The sequence below is a fragment of the Anolis sagrei genome, chromosome 6, assembly GCF_037176765.1.
Source record: "Anolis sagrei isolate rAnoSag1 chromosome 6, rAnoSag1.mat, whole genome shotgun sequence".
In the NCBI taxonomy this organism is placed as follows: domain Eukaryota; kingdom Metazoa; phylum Chordata; class Lepidosauria; order Squamata; family Dactyloidae; genus Anolis; species Anolis sagrei.
In genome coordinates, this window is record NC_090026.1 from 131,219,764 (window position 1) to 131,239,930 (window position 20,167).

A 20,167-nucleotide genomic window follows, 5' to 3' on the forward strand; every position below is an offset into this window, starting at 1 on the left:
GTTCACCTATAATCAAAGAGCAATCTGAACTCCACCAATGATGGAATTGAACCGAACCTGGCACACAGTTCTCCCATGACCAACAGAATGCAAAGCAGCCAAGAGGAGGCAGAGGGAGTGGCTGCTCACCTGTAGAGGGAGGATGCTTCGTGGGCTGCCATGGGGACCAGTTTGGCAAAAATGTCGGGGCCGGTCACGGCGGGGTCCGTGGGGTTCACCGGAAGGGCCTTCACCAGGGGGGCACCTGTGGGAGAGGGAGAGACAGCAAGGCTCAGGAGGGACTCCCAGGGAGGCTTCAAGAGGCACTCTGGAAACGTCAGGAGGATCTTAAACTTTTGCTGGAGTTTGTAAGCCACCTTGAGTCCCCTGCAGGGTGAGATGATGGGCAGCTTGGGAGTGATCCTGGATTCACCGCTGAGCCTGGAGCCCCAGGTCTCGGCGGTGGCCGGGAGAGCTTTTGCGCAATTAAAACTTGTGCACCAGTTGCGCCCGTATCTTGGGAAGTCTGATCTGGCCACGGTGGTCCACGCTCTTGTTACATCCCGAATAGACTACTGCAACGCTCTCTACGTGGGGTTGCCCTTGAAGACTGTTCGGGAACTTCAACTAGTCCAGCGAGCGGCAGCCAGATTGCTCACCGGGGCGACATACAGGGAGCATACCACCCCCCTGCTATGCCATCTGGGGAGGCCCTGCTCTCGACCCCACCACTCTCACAAGTGAGGCTGGTGGGGACGAGGAGCAGGGCTTTCTCAGTGGTGGCCCCTCGCCTGTGGAACTCATTCCCCGGGGAAATCAGAGCATCACCATCCCTCCTCTCCTTCAGGAGGAGGGTGAAAACTTGGTTATGGGACCAGGCCTTTGGGCAACCAGGCAATTAAAGACCAGCAGGATGGACGAAATGGTATTAAAAATGGATCTATGAGACAGCAACACTGACAACGTAAGGGAGGAATTTAGGTTTGTATTGATTTTATGGATTTTACTGATTTTTATTGGAATAATGCATGAAGATGTTAGTAAGTGGGAATTTTTATTGGAATTTTGTGAATTTTACTGTAAGTTGAGATGACTGTTATGATGCTGGCATCTAATCGTGCCTTTACTGTGTAAGCCGCCCTGGGTCCCCTTCGGGGTGAGAAGGGCGGGGTAAAAGAACCCCAAATAAATAAATAAATAAATAAATAAATAAATGATTAGCTGGCCCTGATTGTTTGTTTGGAATTCCTGCTTTTGAGTTTTGTTCTTTATTTACTGTTATGATTTTGCATACTGTATTTTCTGGCGTATAAGACTACTTTTTAACCCAAGAAAATTATCTCAAAAGTCAGGGGTCGTCTTATATGGCTATGGAAATGGATTATGATAAGATGAATGGAATCAGTAATTACAAAACCCGGCGAAACGATGGCCACCAGGCTGGCTTCTTTTCTAGTAGATTCTATTACATTAATTAAAACATTGAGTTAATACAATAAAATCTACTAGAAAAGAAGCCAGCCTGGTGGCCATCGTTTCGCCGGGTTCTGCAATTAATGATTCCATTCAATTTATCATAATCCGTTTCCATAGCCGTTTCCATAAATAATTAACGTTGTAATTACTGTTTGTTGTGCATTTTATTGTGTTGAATTGTAGGCATTGAATATGTGCTGGCTGGAAGCCGCCCTGAGTCCCCCCTAGGGGGGTTGAGAAATACAAATACCCGAAATAAATAAATAAATACACCAGGCGTCATCTTATAGAGTGGGTGATGAAACTTCCAATCCGGGTTGGAGAATTTGTGGTTGCCACATATGGTGGGGGGAGCTCAAAAATAGCAGTGGCCGTGTCCCTGCTGTATGCAGCGATTGTATGAAAGCATTACGGGCGATGGTGTACAAGTACGGTAGAAGAAAATCCATTCATCAGGATTCGTGGACTTAATGCGGTCCCAATGGTGAGGTGAAGAGGCGCCTCACCGGGAAGGTGTAAGTGAAGGGCGGAGCAAGCTGCAGGCGTCCGGGGTGCCCGGGGTATGGAAAAAAGAGATAGAGTGGCTCTGGATCCAGAAAAACACAACTGTTTTACCTGTCTGGCCCACCCTTGTATCCTATTCCTGTACCTCCTCCTCTAGTGAAGACATCTGCCCTTGCGCTATACTACTCTGCTGCTGAGTATGCATGCCCAGTGTGGAACACATCTCATCACGCTAAAACAGTGGATGTGGCTCTTAATGAGACATGCTGCATTATCACGGGTGCCTGCGCCCTACACCACTGGAGAAATTACACTGTTTAGCCAGTATTGCACCACCTGACATCCGCCGGGAAGTAGCAGCCAATAGTGAAAGGACCAAGGCAGAGACATCCCCAGCTCATCCCCTGTTTGGGTATCAGCCAGCACGTCAACGACTTAAATCAAGAAATAGTTTTCTTAGATCTACAGAGACACTCGCTGGAACACCTCAGCAAACGAGAGTCCAAAAGTGGCAGGCTAAAACCCAGAACCTCAACCAATGGCTGATACCACATGAGAGACTCCCCCCGGGCACACAGAAGACTGTGCGACTTGGAAGGCGCTGAACAGATTGCGCTCTGGCACCACGAGATGCAGAGCCAACCTTAAGAAATGGGGCCACAGAGTGGAGTCCCCGACATGCGAGTGTGGAGAAGAGCCAACCACTGACCACCTACTGCAATGTAACTTGAGCCCTGCTACATGTACGATGGAGAACCTTCTTGCAGCAACACCAGAGGCACTCCAAGTGGCCAGATACTGGTCAAAGGACATTTAACCAACTACCAAGCTTGCAAACTTCGTGTTTTGTCTGTTTGTTTGTTTTGTTTAAAATGTAATACAAATGTCTGGTTGCTCCTGACACGATAAATAAATACCTCCTCCTCTGCCTCTCAGATCTCGCTCCTGAAGACTGCAGTGAAGCAGTGCAGGTGCGCATGTGTGAGATCCGAGAGGCAGAGAAGGAGGTACAGCAATAGGAAAATTGCCACATTGACATCAAATGTGATGCTTTTTAAAAATTTTATTTGGTGTGCGTTGGAAGAGGGGTAGTCTTATACAGCAAGTATATCCCAAACTCTATATTTTAACTGGAAAAGTTGGGGATCGTCTTATACGCCCGGTCGTCTTATATGCCAGAAAATACGGTATCTGTGGACATCTCCAAAAGGGTCACGCTTCTAAAAGCCTGTGGAGATTCCTGGTTTTCCCAATACTTTTGGCCCCAGGCAGTTCTGAAGGGAAAAAGTGCCTCCAAGACAGGTTTAAGGTGGCCAAATGGTCTGTTGTCAATACCAAGAGGCAAAAGACTGGCATCACAACATTCCTGTTGTTTGCTTAAACTATCTATTGGGAGGGCTTAGATAGTGTGCCTGGCTGAAAAGGGTTGGACTGGATGGCCTTTGGAGGTCTCTTCCAACTATAAATGGATGAGTCTATGCTTTTCAAAAGATGCAAAGTGTCTGTGGTTCACAGCCTAAGATACGCCGATATAAGAGCAGACAAGAGAGGAACTCCTTTGCCAGCTGTAGCAAACATGACCCCACTTGAGCATCCCGTGGAGCGACTGCGTTGCCTCTGCTTTACCTTTCACGGACTGCAAGGTGTCCAGGGCAGGGACGGCTTCGTGGTAGATGAAGTCGTTGTCCTTTTTGGCAGAGTTGTACCTGAAGGGCAGCAAAAGGAACAGAAAGAGGTGAGGCTGACACTGGAGGACTGGATGGCCCCGCGGAAACTGCCACAGGAAAGTCAGAGGAAATTCAAGGCTGCAAATAGGGCTGCGGCAGGATCCCTACACAATGAGTTGAAAGATTCCCCTCCTCTTGAGAGTCAGGAGGAAAACTAGGCAGAACAGCTGAGAAGAGGGACTAGACATGTGGCTAGACACAGGTACAGTGGAGTCTCCATTTCTGGAAGTGTTTAAAAAGAGGCTGGATGGCCATCAGCTGGGAATGATTGGGTAGTGTCTTCCTGGGCGGTGTTGGGAATCAGCCTGTGTTTGTGTTTCAGGATCCTGATGTGGGAAATGATGGTGCTGAAGCTGAGGTACAAGATGGAGATAGTTTGGTCAATGATTTTCAGGCAGACAATGACAGAGAGGCCCCAGTGCAAAGCGCAGTTTCTCATGAGAATATCCCTGCTGAGCCTAGGGATGATGGTTCACTCCCTCTCTCTGTGAGCTCTCAAGATTTGAGTTTGGAAAACAATCTGACACCTGGGAATTTGAATGAGCAGCCAGATAAGGATCTGAAGAATAGGCGGCTGGAGATTAGCCAGGATCGACAACAAACTCAGTATTTACGTCACTCTGAAAGGCTTCTTCTGATAAGGGGAAAATGTGGGGGAAAGCGAAACCAATTTCTGAGTTTTGGGATATAAGGATTGCCTCAAGGGGAAACCTGTTAGATCAGGCATCGTTTGGAAACCAAGTTCATGTGCCATGGAAATCCTGTTCAAGGGGTCTTGTTTCTGTGAAGTTTTTTTTAGCCTTTTGGATTGTCTTTGCATCCTGCTTGATTTCTGTCTGGATGAATGCTGTCTTGGATTGCTTTTATTTCCTGTGTGGACATTGCTTTGTGTTACTGCTTTTTTATGGACTTACTACTTTTTGGAACTTTCTTATTTTCTTACAAGCATTTATTTCTTCTGGCTATTTACTAAGCTTCAAAAAAAAATTTGTTTCTTCACTCTTTGTGTAGTGTGTTTTAAAGTTTTAAAGTTAGAGGGCTTCCTCCTGACCTGGAGTGCAACAGGCGGCAGATTGGGATTGGACTGGACAGCTCTTGGGGGTGTCTGCGGACTCTAGAACTCCAGGTTACATTGCCAGAGGGACAGTGACTCCTCTGCAGGCATGAGGCTAAACCGGGCATGGGCCAACTTGGGTCCTCCCTCCAGGTGTTTTGGACTTCAACTCCCACCATTCCTAACAGCCTCAGGCCCTTTCCTTTCCCCCCTCAACTGCTTAACAGCCCATGCCTGTTCTATGAGATATATACATATGTTGTACTACTTAGTTACCCTACATTTAAAAGTGATTTTAGAGATCTGATGTGTTAGCACCTCCCAACTGGATTTGGATTGTCTCTACAGAAATATATTGAAAAGGGAAGAGAGGTGTGTGTTTCAATTTACCACCATATATATGTGTGTGTGTGTGTGTGTGTATGTTTAGGAGCCCTGCCATGAAACCAGAAGCAATTGAAGCTGGCAAAAGTTACATTTCAGAACTGCGTATCCCATAATCCCCTATACCCATCACCAGTGTGTGTATCAATTTACCGCCATATATATCTATATAAATTAAAATGTAATGTTCGTTTGTGGTATTCACAGAACTCAAAAACCACTGGACGAATTGACACCAAATTTGGACACAAGACACCTAACAGCCCAATGTATGTCCTTCACTCAAAAAATTGATTTTGTCATTTGGGAGTTGTAGTTGCTGGGATTTATAGTTCACCTACAATCAAAGAGCATTCTGAACTCCACCAGTTTGTTTTTATTATTATTATAAAGGGTACGGCCGAGACAACTGCAAGCAGACAAACAGACTTACTTCCCGCCAATGACATCCATGGTGAATCTCAGGGCTTCCTGCACAGTTTCCGGCTGGCCCTACAAGAACGAACATAGGGAGAGAGTGAAGCATTTGCAAGCCCATTCCCTAAACATAGATCCATAGGTGAAAAATCCAAAGAGGAACCTGGTGGAAAAGCATGGATGAATCAGAGAGCTCTAGGTTGCGGTGGCGCAACAGGTTAAACCGTTTAACTGTTGAATCTGTTGACCTAAAGATTGGCAGTTTGAAGCTGCGAGTCAGAGTGACCTGCTATTCGCCCTAGCTCCTGCCAACCTAGCAGTTTGAAAAAATGCAAATGTGATTAAATCAATAGGTACCACTTTGGCAGAAAGGTAATAAAGAAATCCATTCAGCCATGCCGCAAACACAACCAGGAGGTGTCTATGGACAACAGACTCCTTAGCTTGGAAATGGAACAAGAGCACCTCCCCATGGCCAGAGTTGAGCACTACATCCAGAAAGCCGGAGGTGAAAGGGGAAGCCTTTACCTTTGTTCTGTGTATTTGTGTGTCATTGTTATTCCACTGTATCAAGCATATGTTTGCCTATCTGTGTATGTTGTAATCTGCTTTGAATCTCAACGGGGAGATAGAACAGAATATAAATAAAGTGTTGTTGTTAATTTGCTAAAACATACATTATTATTATTATTATTATTATTATTATTATTATTATTATTATTGGAGCCCCCAGTGGCGAAGTGGGTTAAACCCTTGTGCCGGTAGGACTGAAGACCGACAGGTCGCAGGTTCGAATACGGGGAGAGGCAAATGAGCTCCCTCTATCAGCTCCAGCTCCTCATGCGGGGACATGAGAGAAGCCTCCCACAAGGATGATAAAAACATCAAAATCATCCGGGCATCCCCTGGGCAACGTCCTTGCAGACGGCCAATTCTCTCACACCAGAAGCAACTTGCAGTTTCTCAAGTCGCTCCTGACACGACAAAAAATAAAATAAATTATTATTATTATTATTCTACATTTATACCCCACCCTTCTCACCCCAGTGGGGGACTCAGGGTAGCTTACAATCCATGGCATACAATGCCGCATTACACATATAATAATAAACATAACATGTGAATTTAAACAATTAACATATCAATTTAAACATACAATATTAAACAAGAGATAATAATTCGAATATAAATACAATAACAAGCTTAGAAGTAATTCAAATAGAAATGCAATAAAAAAGCTTAAAAGTAAACATACAATAATTCAAATATAAATACAAAAAAGAGCTTAAAAGTAAACATTGAATCCCAACCAAAGTGGGCTGATGGAAAAAGTGGTCTGAAGCAACCAGGAGAGGCAGGGGAACCCCGAAAACGAGCACCCGCACAGGTGTTCCAATGTCCAAATGGCAGCATGGCTATGGAGGCACTCGGTGCAGGTATTCCGGCAGCCGGGCAATGGGTGGTGTGGCCATTAAAGTAGCCGCACGGCGAGGTTGCAGGGGTCATATTCTCTCCCTGCTGGGTCAGCTGGCTAGAATGAGGGTGTGGCTGCAGGTTTCCTCGTGTGTAAGCCCAGGGCTGCGCAGGCAGCAAAACTGGGTGGCAATACTCAGGCCCCAGGGTCCCTCTTGCAGCAGAGCCCAACAAAGGAATGAAAAGGAATGCACTCCCTATGGAGGCTCCACTGGTGTCAACATGGCTGTTGCTCCAGTGCCAAGTAAAAACATGGCTGTTTACTAGCATTGGAGACCTGATTGTTCTCACTCAAACTGGTTGTAAACTGTTTCAACAAGCTTTTAATATGTCCTGAGGGTCAAATGGTTTAATATGCCTTTAAACTTTGTGTTGTTTTATACTAGGCATGGACTGTGGTGCAGCTGGCTGGGAGTCAGCTGCATTAAGATCACTACTGACCAAAAGGTCATGAATTCGAAGCCAGCCTGGGTCGGAGTGAGCTTCCGACCAATTTGTGTAGCTTGCTGTCGACCTTTGCAGCCTGAAAGACAGTTGCATCTGCCAAGTAGGAAATTTAGGTACCGCTGATGCTGGGAGGCTAATTTATGACGCCATAAAAATCTCCAGCAAGCATGCAAAGAATGAGAAAGTAGTTCATCTGGATCAGAGTGAGCTTCCAATCAATTTATGTAGCTTGCTGTCGACCTTTGCAGCCCGAAAGACAGTTGCATCTGTCAAGTAGGAAATTTAGGTACCGCTTATGCGGGGAGGCTAATTTACGACGCTATAAAAATCTCCAGCAAGCATGCAAAGAATGAGGAAGTAGTTCATCTGGGTCGGAGTGAGCTTCCGACCAATTTGTGTAGCTTGCTGTCGACCTTTGCAGCCCGAAAGACAGTTGCATCTGTCAAGTAGGAAATTTAGGTACCGCTTATGCGGGGAGGCTAATTTACGACGCTATAAAAATCTCCAGCAAGCATGCAAAGAATGAGGAAGTAGTTCATCTGGGTCGGAGTGAGCTTCCGACCAATTTGTGTAGCTTGCTGTCAACCTTTGCAGCCCGAAAGACAGTTGCATCTGCCAAGTAGGAAATTTAGATACTGCTTATGCTGGGAGGCTAATTTACGACACCATAAAAATCTCCAGCAACCATGCAAAGAATGAGGAAGTACTTCATCAGTGTCACAAATGGACGGTGAAGTGACAGCTCCCCTGGTGGCCAGAATGCCCTCATGAAAAGGCTGGAATGTTAAATAGCCTCTGAGTGTCTGTCTATATATGTTGTGTGTCTATGGCATTGAATGTTTGCCATGTATATGTAATCCGCCCTGAGTCCACTGCGGGGTGAGAAGGGTGAAATATAAATACTGCAAATAAATAAAATAAATAAAAACTACAGCCCTCCAGGTCTATTGAGCTTCAACTCCCACAATTTCTAACAGCCTACTGACTGGAGTTGAAGTCCAAAAGACCTGGAGGGTCCAAGTTTGCCCAGGCCTGTTTTGAACCGTTCAAACCAATTTTAATTGTCTACTGCCCAGCAATGTTGCGATATTTGGGGGGAATATAAATATTTTAATAAATAAATAAATAAATAAATAACCAAAGTGGGGAATGAAAGCGGAAAGAGCTGTTACCTTAGCCAGTTTGATGGCTTCGTTGAGCTTGTCCAGGGCGCTCTGGAAGTAGATGACCTGCAAAAGGCAATCATGTCCAGATCAAGAGAAGTCAGAGTCCCTCCTATTCCCTCTCAGAATCCTAGAATCCTAGAGTTGGAAGGGACCTCCTGGGCCATCTAGTCCAACCCCATTCTACCAAGAAGCAGAAAAATTGCATTCAAAGGACCCCTGACAGATGGCCATCCAGCCCCTGTTTAAAAGCTTCCAAAGAAGGAGCCTACACCACACTCCAGGGCAGAGAGTTCCTCTGCTGAACAGTTCTCACAGTCAGGAAGTTCTTCCTTATGTTCAGATGGAATCTCCTCTCTTGTAGTTTGAAGCCATGGCTCCATTGCGTCCTAGTCTCCAGGGAAGCAGAAAACAAGCTTGCTCCCTCCTCCCTATGACTTCCTCTTACATATTTATACATGGCTATCATGTCTCTGCTTTCTCTTCTTCAGGCTAAACATGCCCAGCTGCTTAAGCCGCTCCTCATAGGGCTTGTTCTCCATACCCTTAATCATTTTAGTCGCCCTCCTCTGGACACATTCCAGCTTGTTAATATCTCTCTTGAATTGTGGTGCCCAGAATTGGACACAATATTCCAGGTGTGGTCTAACCAAAGCTGAATAGAGCATGAGGAGCAGGACTTCCCTGGATCTAGACACTATGCTCCTCTTGATGCAGGCCAAAATCCCATTAGCTTTTTTGCTGCCACATCACATTGTTGGCTCATGTTTCAACTCACCCTCTCGCCATACTTCTGCTGCTCCTCCGCCTGCTTCCCCATGTGCAACTGCAAGGAAAAAGGAAAAAGAATGAGAATGGCTGGCCAAGATGGCAGCCAGAAAGGGCTCAGGGGAGCACAGGCAGCAGTATCTCATGGCTTTGAGCTCTATAATTGCAAGAGTTGAAGTCCAAAACACCTGGAGGGTGCAAGTTTGCCCGTGATCGTGCTAAACGGTCACCTCACATTTCATAAGGGTCTCATAGGGAAAGGAAGGACCTCTTATACTTTTGCGATGCTCACATGGGCCACAGCCGCAAAATAGTAGATCTTCATTTGGACCAACTTCTTCCAGTCCTTCTGGATCTTCCCCAGCAAAGAGGCTGTCTCAGAGTTCTCCAAAGCCCGGCAGGCCTCTTTGTAGTAATCCACCACCTTGCGGGGAGAAGAGGAATGACAGAAGATTAGGAATATATAATGTGAAACGTCAAGAAAAATGCTTCTAGAACGTGGCCATACAACCCGAAAAAACCTACAACAACCCAAACACGGTAGCTTTACACACAGCAGCCTTCATACTGGAGCTTTCTAACATGAGGCTTCTCTCACACAGAGGTTTAGCTCACATTCCTCAGAACGACACTAGCTCTAGCCTACTGACTCCTAACAGGCTTCGATCTATTCACCTTCCTCAGGACAACACTAACTTTGGCCCACTGACTCCAACAGGCTTCGGCCTACTCACTCTCCCCAGGACAACACTAGCTTTGGTGCACTGACTCTAACAGGCTTCAGCCTACTCGCTCTCAACAGGACGACACTAGCTTTGGCGTACTGACGCTAACAGGCTTCGGCCTACTCACTCTCCTCAGGAAGACACTAGCTTTGGCGTACTGACTCTAACAGGCTTCGGCCTACTCACTCTCCTCAGGAAGACACTAGCTTTGGTGCACTGACTCTAACAGGCTTCGGCCTACTCACTCTCCTCAGGGCGACACTAGCTTTGGCCACTGACTCTAACAGGCTTCGGCCTACTCACTCTCCTCAGGAAGACACTAGCTTTGGTGCACTGACTCTAACAGGCTTCGGCCTACTCGCTCTCAACAGGACGACACTAGCTTTGGCGCACCGACTCTAACAGGCTTCGGCCTACTCACTCTCCTCAGGAAGACACTAGCTTTGGCGTACTGACTCTAACAGGCTTCGGCCTACTCACTCTACTCAGGAAGACACTAGCTTTGGTGCACTGACTCTAACAGGCTTCGGCCTACTCACTCTCCTCAGGACGACACTAGCTTTGGTGCACTGACTCTAACAGGCTTCGGCCTACTCACTCTCCTCAGGAAGACACTAGCTTTGGCCCACTGACTCTAACAGGCTTCGGCCTACTCACTCTCCTCAGGACGACACTAACTTTGGCCCACTGACTCTAACAGGCTTCGGCCTACTCACTCTCCTCAGGACGACACTAGCTTTGGCCCACTGACTCTAACAGGCTTCGGCCTACTCACTCTCCTCAGGAAGACACTAGCTTTGGCCCACTGACTCTAACAGGCTTCGGCCTACTCACTCTCCCCAGGACAACACTAGCTTTGGCGCACTGACTCTAACAGGCTTCGGCCTACTCGCTCTCAACAGGACGACACTAGCTTTGGCGTACTGACTCTAACAGGCTTCGGCCTACTCACTCTCCTCAGGAAGACACTAGCTTTGGCGTACTGACTCTAACAGGCTTCGGCCTACTCACTCTCCTCAGGAAGACACTAGCTTTGGTGCACTGACTCTAACAGGCTTCGGCCTACTCACTCTCCTCAGGAAGACACTAGCTTTGGTGCACTGACTCTAACAGGCTTCGGCCTACTCACTCTCCTCAGGACGACACTAGCTTTGGCCCACTGACTCTAACAGGCTTCGGCCTACTCACTCTCCTCAGGAAGACACTAGCTTTGGCGCACTGACTCTAACAGGCTTCGGCCTACTCGCTCTCCTCAGGAAGACACTAGCTTTGGCCCACTGACTCTAACAGGTTTCGACCTATTCACCTTCCTCAGGACAACACTAACTTTGGCCCACTGACTCTAAAAGGCTTTGCCCTACTCACTCTCCTCAGGACAATGCTAGCTTTGGCCCACTGACTCTAACAGGCTTCAGCCTACTCACTCTTTCAGTGCTTGACTCACACTTTTGTAATCCAAAATACCCAGTTAATTTTTAATACTTCTGACAGACTTTGCCCTAGGATTAAGCTGGCCTAGACTTGGGGGGTAAGGTCTGTCTCTCATTTGCCAGTCTTGCCCCAATTACTACCCATGTTGTTCACCTGAGCGCTAATCCTGGCCACTAGGAAGCTCTTCCGGTTGTCCAGCATTGACTTCTCAAGGAGGCACTCCTGGGCTTGGCCCTATGGGGAAGAAGGCAGGGGAAGAAGAGGAGAAGATAGGTAACATCAATGTGACTTTTCTACAAGGGGACGCATTGGAAAAGGCTTTGGGGACGATGGCGTGACTATTTACAGAAATGCAGTCCCTTCCATTCTTACCAGCATGAGGTTGATGTTGAGGTTAAGGATCTGGTGGCTCATGTCGACGCTGTAGGAATGAGGGAAATGGTCCCGAAGGTACGTGAATGCTCCGGCCGCGCACTGGAAATGGGTGCAGGAGACCTTCATGCCCTGTGGGACAAGAGAAGAGTGTGAGGGGTCTTCTGCCAGGACATTTCTGGAGTCTACCAAGAGCCTGAAAGTATTCCTCCACCACCACCTGACCCACTCCAATTGCCCACCTGCAGCTCTCTTTACCTGGCACAGGGGAAGGTATCAAAGCCAAGAGTCTTACCTCCTCTGAGACCCTTTTGTCCATGGCTCCCAGCATGGAATGCAAGGCACCTTCGGGAAGAAAAAAACGGGCAAGGATGAAAGACCGGGACTGTGGCGCAGCTGGCTGGGAGTCAGCTGCATTAAGATCACTACTGACCGAAAGGTTATTTTTGATTACGAAAGTGTGAGTCAAGCACTGAAAGAGTGAGTAGGCCAAAGCCTGTTAGTTAATGAGCCAAAGCTAGTGTTGCCCCGAGGAGTGTGTAGGGTAAATAATAATAATAATAATAATAATAATAATAATAATAATAATGTATTGTCGAAGGCTTTCCTGGCCGGAATCACTGGGTTGTTGTAGGTTTTTTTGGGCTATATGGCCATGGTCTAGAATTACATCCCCTTCACAGACTCCCCATCTGTCTTTTCTCTTTTCCTTTCTGTTTTTCGATAAATAGTTGATATTTGACATATCGATGATTAACATTCTCTCGATGTACTCTTGAACAAAAACCTTCAATAAAAATTATTATTAAAAATAGAATTACAACAGCACAACAACAGAGAGGAAACAAACAAGGACATCTAGTCACCTCTCAACAAAAGTTTGCTCTAGGCACTGTCAGGCCATTATATGCTAATCAAGGTGGTCAGTTGAAACATTCACACCTAGCTCCAGCAGACAAGAGTCCTTTGTCCCACCCTGGTCATTCCACAGATATATAAACCCCTTTTCCTAGTTCCAACAGACCTCACTACCTCTGAGGATGCTTGACATGGATGCAGGTGAAACGTCAGAAGAGAATGCCTCTAGACCATGGCCATATAGCCCGAAAAAACCTACAACAACCCAATAATAATAATAATAATAATAATCTTTATTTATACCCCACCACTACCTCCCCAATGGGGACTCGGTGCGGCTAACATGAGGCCAAGCCCAAAGATACAATACAACAAAATAAAGTACAGAATGCAGACAAAAAAAATTACATCAAAATAAAATATGTAAAATAAATGAATAAATAAATAAATTACGTAAAATAAAATAAAACAATATTACAAATAAAATAAATAAATAAAGTAAAATAAATAAAACAAATTAACACAATATATAATCGAGCAGAATGGTCAGGACAAGGTAAAATGATAAAACCCTGGTTGAAGTTGGAAAGAAAATATGTAATTTAGGGGAATCCAAAAGAAATGAACCTTAGTGTGAGAGAAGCCTCATGTGAGAAAGCTCCAGTGTGAAGGCTGCATGTATGTAAAGCTACTATGTATTTGGGTTGCTGTAGGTTTTTTCGGGCTATATGGCCATGTTCTAGAGGCATTTCTCCTGACGTTTCACCTGCATCTATGGGAAGCATCCTCAGAAGTAGTGAGGTCTGTTGGAACAAGGAAAAGGGGTTTATATATCTGTGGAATGGGTTTATATATCTGTGGTTGAAGTAGTCAGCCAGAGAAGTCAGCCATAGCAGAGCACCTGAGGAACCAACCTGGACACAACATATTATTTGCGAACACAGAAATGCTGGATCACTCCAACAACCACCATGTCAGACTACACAGAGAAGCCATTGAAATCCACAAGCATGTGGACAATTTCAACAGAAAGGAGGAAACCATGAAAATGAACAAATCTGGCTACCAGTATTAAAAAAAAACTCTAAAATTAGAACAGCACAACAACAGAGAGGAAACAAACAAGGACATCTAATCACCTCTCAACAAAAGATTGCTCCAGGCACTGCCAGGCAATCAAATGCTAATCAAGGTGGTCAGTTGAAACATTCCCACCTAGCTCCAGCAGACAAAAGTCCTTTGTCCCACCCTGGCCATTCCACAGATATATAAACCCTTTTGCCTAGTTCCAACAGACCTCACTACCTCTGAGGATGCTTGCCATAGATGCAGGCGAAACGTCAGGAGAAACGCCTCTAGAACATGGCCATATAGCCCGAAAAAACCTACAGCAACCCAGTGAGTCCAGCCATGAAAGCCTTCGACAATACTATGTATTTGTTTATTTGTGTTATGGAAACCTTGTAGTGCAACTGTATTATTTTACTATGAAGGAAAGCCTCCTATGGAAGAGATAACATTGGTCTGTTTTGGTTCTTTTTCTCACTTTGGGCTCCTGGTGCTGGAGCCCAAAGTTACTCTGCTGTACATTTATGAGGAGGGTCTTTTGTTAATAAGCCCACTCGCCCAACAGAAGAATCATTCCAAGAGGCAACAGAGTCTTATTGGAGTAAGCTGGGAAGAGGGGCTTCTTTTGAGTTGAACCCAAGCCAACCTCATTCTGCAAGGAAACATCTCCAGCGGCTGTTGCTCATGCACACTCCTCCTTCTGATGCTTCCCAGCACAGGGACGTTATTTTAAAGGGATGCACCAATGGTCGGTCTCGAGATCTGGATGACTCCACTGCATTGCTGCACCACTAAAATCATATTGCAAGCCAACACTCTTAAGGGTTCCTCACCCAATGCCTGGACCCAGAAAGGCAAAAGAATTGGAAAGCACAAGGCCAGCCATGCGGCTGCTCTTCCACTGCACTATCGCAAAGGCGTGAACTGAGAAGCCTTTGAGAAGGATTTATTCCACGGTCCATTCTTGGACGGATCAGCACAAGTCACAAGATTAGCACAAACACAAGCGAAGGAGCCAGATAGACTCTTTTGCTGCTCGCATTGGCTGACTAGACAATAACAACCACCACACACACAAATCCTGCCTTCCCCCCAAAGATACAGGTAAAAACAAACACAAAAAAGTTATGGTAAAATGTCCTCTACATAATTAAAAACTACTAGCCGTCCCCTGCCAGGCACTGCTGTGGCCCAGTTTGTTGATCTGGAAAATAAAGTAATGTGAAAGTGTTGGTTTCTAATATATGTAATTTCTTTGTGCTTGTGGGTAAACAGTATTTCTTGTTGTTTCTTGGTCAGTGTTGATGTGGAGAGTGTCTGGTTTGCCTACTCAGGAACATGCAACATATCATTGCCCTTCTTTAGGGGTCCCTTTCAAATCTATGATACTGTATCAGTGTGTATGTGAATCATATATATCTATCTATATGGCTGGATGGTTCTTTGTCAGGAGGGCTTTCATTACATTTTCTTGCCCCGGTGAAGGGAATTGGACTGGATGGCCTTAAGTATATTCTGTTGGTCATGGGGGTTTGGTGTGGGAAGTTTCCCCCAATTCTGTCGTTTGTGGGGTTCAGAATGCTCTTTGATTGAAGGTGAACTATAAATCTCAGTAACTACAACTCCCAAAAGTCAAGGTCTATTTCCCACAAACTCCATCTGTGTTCATATTTGGGCATATGGAGTATTCATGCCAAGTTTGGTCCAGATCCATCATTGTTTGAGTCCACAGTGCTCTCTGGAAGTAGGTGAACTACAACTCCCAAATTGAAAGTCAATGCCAAACAAACCCTTCCAGTGTTTTCTGTTGTTCATGGGAGTTCGGTGTGCCATGTTTGATTCAATTCCATCATTGGTGGAGTTCAGAATGATCTTTGATTGTAAGTAAATAATAAATCTCAGCAACTACAACTTCCAAATTATAAAATCAATTTTTTTGGAGTGATGGTCACTCCTTGGGATAGTAGGTATCTTGTGGCCAAATTTGTCGGCAATTCGTCCAGAGGTTTTTGAGTTCTGTTAATCCCACAAACGAACATTACATTTTTATTTATATAGATTTAAAGCAGGCATAGGCAAACTTGGGCCCTCCAAGTGTTTTGGAATTCAACTCCCACAAATCCGCAGCATTACCCAAACACGAATCAAGGAACATGGAAGGCACTGCAGACTAACTCAACCAGAGAAGTCAACCATAGCAGAACACCTGATGAACCAACCTGGACACAGCAGATTATTAGAGAACACAGATATGTTGGACCACTCTCAAAACCACCATGTCAGACTACACAAAGAAGCCACTGAAATCTACGAGCATGTGGGTAATTTCAACAGAAAGGAGGAAACTATGAAAATTAACAAAATCTGGATAGCAGTATTTTAAAAAACTTTAAAATTAGGAAAGTAAATAAAGAACAACACTCTGAAAACAGAGGAAATCCAGACATGAAACAATCAGGGCCAGCTAACACCTCCTAACAAAGAATTCCCCAAGCAGGAAAGAGTCAGGCCTTTTCAATGCTCAAGGTGTATTGTTGAAGGCTTTCATGGCCGGAATCACTGGGTTGTTGTAAGTTTTTTCGGGCTATATTGCCATGTTCTAGAGGCATTTTCTCCTGACATTTCACCTGCATCTATGGCAAGCATCCTCAAAGCATCCTGAGGATGCTTGCCATAGATGCAGGCGATACGTCAGGAGAGAATGCCTCTAGAACATGGCCATATAGCCCGAAAAAACCTAAAACAACCCACTAATCAATGTGATTAATTGCAACATTCACACTTGCCTCCAACAGACAAGAGTTCTTTCTCCCACCCTGGACCTTCCACAGATATATCAACTTCCAATATACCTCACAACCTCTGAGGATGCCTGCCATAGATGTGGGGAAAACGTCATGAGAGGATGATTCTGAAACATGGCCAGACAGCCTGGAACACCGTCAGCACCCCAGCCAGTAGGCTGTTAGGAATTGTGGGAGTTGGAAGTCCAAAACACCTGGAGGGCCCATGTTTGCCTATGCCTGGTATAGAGAAACACACTCTGGATCACCACAGATGCTTCTTGCCAAGCTGAGCTACTGCAGCCCACAAGCAATCTGGGCTTCATCTTCTTAAAGCCACCAGAACCAAAGACGCAGCCAACCATCAAAGCCCAGAAAGCCAAAAGTAAAGGGGCTCTTACCTAGATTGTAGAGGATGCAGGCCTGTTCATACTTGATGTCTTCGTGGGTAACCGCTTTTCCAGAGAAGATCTCAGTCCTGTAAACAGAGAGAGATGTTACAGAGGACGGAGAGAACTTTGCCTCTATTTAGTGGTTGGGTAGGCTCTGCATTCAGGAACCACTCAGGTTTAAGATACGCCTTGCTTGAGATGCCCCCTTCCCAGGTAAGCTGGTGGGAACACAACAGGGCCTTCTCTGTAGCTGCCCCAGATTTTAGAACTCCTTCCATAGCAAGGCTGAAATGACTCCCACCTTGCTGCCCTGTGCAATGTTTAGAACTAATGGCTTTTAACAAAGGGTTGTACATGTTTACTTTTAACATCTTTTAAAAATATAGTTAATAGTTTAATCAGGTTTCATTGCATATTTTTAATTGCAATCTTTTAACTGTGCAAGCTGTCTGGAGTCCCAGTCTTTGGAGGGGGAAAGTGGGATATAAATGAAGTTATGATTGTGAACTTTGAATATGTTTTGATGGATTTTAATTGGTTTTTTTAGTGCTGTTTGTGTTCAATTCTATTTTAATGGTTGCATGTTTGTCTTTTTAAATGGCATACTAATGCTTTTATATCAAGCCATCAAACAAAAAGTGGGTGCTAGAAACAATATCATACAAAAGCTGACTGGCACAACCTGGGGATCACAACCAGATACAGTGAAGACATCTGCCCTTGCGCTATGCTACTCTGCTGCTGAGTATGCGTGCCCAGTGTGGAACACATCTCACCACGCTGAAACAGTGGATGTGGCTCTTAATGAGACATGCCGCATTATCACAGGGTTTCTGCGCCCCACACCACTGGAGAAATTACACTGTTTAGCCGGTATTGCACCACCTGACATCCACCGGGAAGTAGCAGCCAATAGTGAAAGGACCAAGGCAGAGACATCTCCAGCTCATCCCTTGTTTGGGTATCAGCCAGCACGTCAATGACTTAAATCAAGAAATAGTTTTCTAAGACCTACAGAGACACTCGCTGGAACACCTCAGCAAGCGAGAGTTCAAAAGTGGCAGGCTCAAACCCAGCACCTCAATCCCTGGGTGATACCAGATGAGAGACTCCCCCCTGGGCACACAGAGGACTGGGCGACTTGGAAGGCGCTGAACAGACTGCGCTCTGGCACCACGAGATGCAGAGCCAACCTCAATAAATGGGGCTACAAAGTGGAATCCACGACATGTGAGTGGGGAGAAGAGCAAACCACTGACCACCTGCTGCAATGTAACCTGAGCCCTGCCACATGCACCATGGAGGACCTTCTTGCGGCAACCCCAGAGGCACTCCAAGTGGCCAGATACTGGTCAAAGGATATCTAATCAACTACCAAGTTTGCAAAATTTGTGGGTTTTTTATCTGTTTGTTTGTTTTGTTCTGTTAGAAATGTAATACAATGTTCTGGTAAATAAATAAAGCCATTTTGAGTCCCCTTTGGGGAGATAAAGCGGGGTATAAATGTAATAATAATAACAACAATATGATTTTGTTGAAGGCTTTCATGGGTTGTTGTAGGTTTTTCGGGCTATATGGCCATGTTCTAGAAGCATTCTCTCCTGACGTTTTGCCTGCATCTATGGCAGGCATCCTCAGAGTTTAGAAATTAGGAAAATTCCACAGATATATAAATCCATTTTTCCTAGTTTCCAACAGACCTCACAACCTCTGAGGATGCCTGCCATACATGCGGGAGAAACTTCAGGAGAGAATGCTAGAACATGGCCATATAGCCCGAAAATCTACAACAACCCAACAACAGGGGCTGGATGGCCATCTGTCAGGGGTGATTTGAATGCAATATTCCTGCTTCTTGGCAGGGGGTTGGACTGGATGGCCCATGAGGTCTCTTCCAACTCTTTGATTCTATGATTCCATGATTCTATGAATATGGTTAATACTAACTTTCCCTAGGAAACTCTTTTCCCAAGCAGAGCTGGCTCACTTTTCCAAGTTTTTGGCTACCAATTGACATTTTGCATCTTTTTAATTATTAAGTCATGTCCCCTGTGATTTCCCCGTGTGCTACTCTTCTGACCTACTATGTAGCACCTCTGTGCAAAAGATGGGCCACTGTTGTGTGTTTGTGGCACCAGAAAAGTATTCTCCCTCCAGGTGAAGGGACTGAGCTGCTTCAATCTTGCTTCCATGGCCTTTAGGATCACAAGAAGGCTCCTTCCGCCAACCCAGCCATCTTACCAGGTGATGGGGACGGCCGCCTCGTGCTCGGCTCCCATGGGGATGCGGCTCTGCAGGTAGTGTAGCTGCCCAAAGTACTTGCGCAGGATGCTGCAGCCCTCAAAGTCCCTGGGTACGTTGACAGCATTCTGGAAGGGGAAAGAAAGCAGCAGGAAGACATTCCCATGAGGAGACTTAAGCAAAGAGGAAAAAGACATGCACACATTCCTGCATCACATCAAGACTACTGATATCACTAGCAATTATCAAGAGGAACCGCAATGAACAGAAGGGTGAGAACAGCATTTGTTTGGGAAGTAGTACAATGTGCTCCATATATATATTTAAAAACTTCATTACAATCAATAGTTGCAACTTTAAAAGCCGTAAGTCACTTGGGACTGAAGACCTGTAATGAAGATGCTGACGATAATATTGCAAACCCATTCTAAGTGCCATCTCCATGAGGAACAGGGAAGGCCCTCACCTGCCTCAGCTGCTCCAGCTTCTTCAGCTCTTCATTGTAGTTCTCTGGATTCTCACCATAGTTCTTCAAGACAAACTGGCAGGAAGAAAAAGAGAGCATGTGATAAGCCTGTCGCTGCAAAATCTGGATGTCAGTGAAGTCAAGTCCTGGCATCTTGGGATAGAAGACTGCCAAAGAGGCTGTTCTTCCCCCATCAGAGAAAGGAGGCTCACTAATAACAACAACAACAACAACAACAACAACAACAACAATAACAATTCCAAGTGTAGACTCTGCAAGGAAGCAGACAAAACGATGAATCACATCATCAGCTGCTGCAAGAAGATCACACAGACACACTGCAAGCAGAAGCATAACACCATTGCTCAAATGATCTACTGGAACTTGTCCCACAAAGACCATCTGCCTGTGATAAAGAACTGGTGAGATCACAAGCCTG

The 20,167-nt window shown here is 45.5% G+C and overlaps 1 protein-coding gene across 1 annotated transcript in view; it reads right to left on the minus strand.

The window, feature by feature from the left end:
• Positions 1–20,167, minus strand: part of PTPN23 (protein tyrosine phosphatase non-receptor type 23) — a 58,192-nt gene that overhangs the window by 22,767 nt on the left and 15,258 nt on the right. The window contains exons 2-13 of the mRNA XM_067470429.1: positions 19,729–19,803; positions 19,263–19,390; positions 17,031–17,107; positions 12,216–12,265; positions 11,921–12,052; positions 11,702–11,782; positions 9,685–9,816; positions 9,403–9,450; positions 8,634–8,690; positions 5,558–5,616; positions 3,586–3,665; positions 130–244 (exon numbers count right to left, since the gene is read on the minus strand). Of these exons, the coding sequence (XP_067326530.1) occupies positions 130–244; positions 3,586–3,665; positions 5,558–5,616; positions 8,634–8,690; positions 9,403–9,450; positions 9,685–9,816; positions 11,702–11,782; positions 11,921–12,052; positions 12,216–12,265; positions 17,031–17,107; positions 19,263–19,390; positions 19,729–19,803 (1,034 nt within the window). The remainder of the gene's footprint in view (positions 1–129; positions 245–3,585; positions 3,666–5,557; positions 5,617–8,633; positions 8,691–9,402; positions 9,451–9,684; positions 9,817–11,701; positions 11,783–11,920; positions 12,053–12,215; positions 12,266–17,030; positions 17,108–19,262; positions 19,391–19,728; positions 19,804–20,167) is intronic.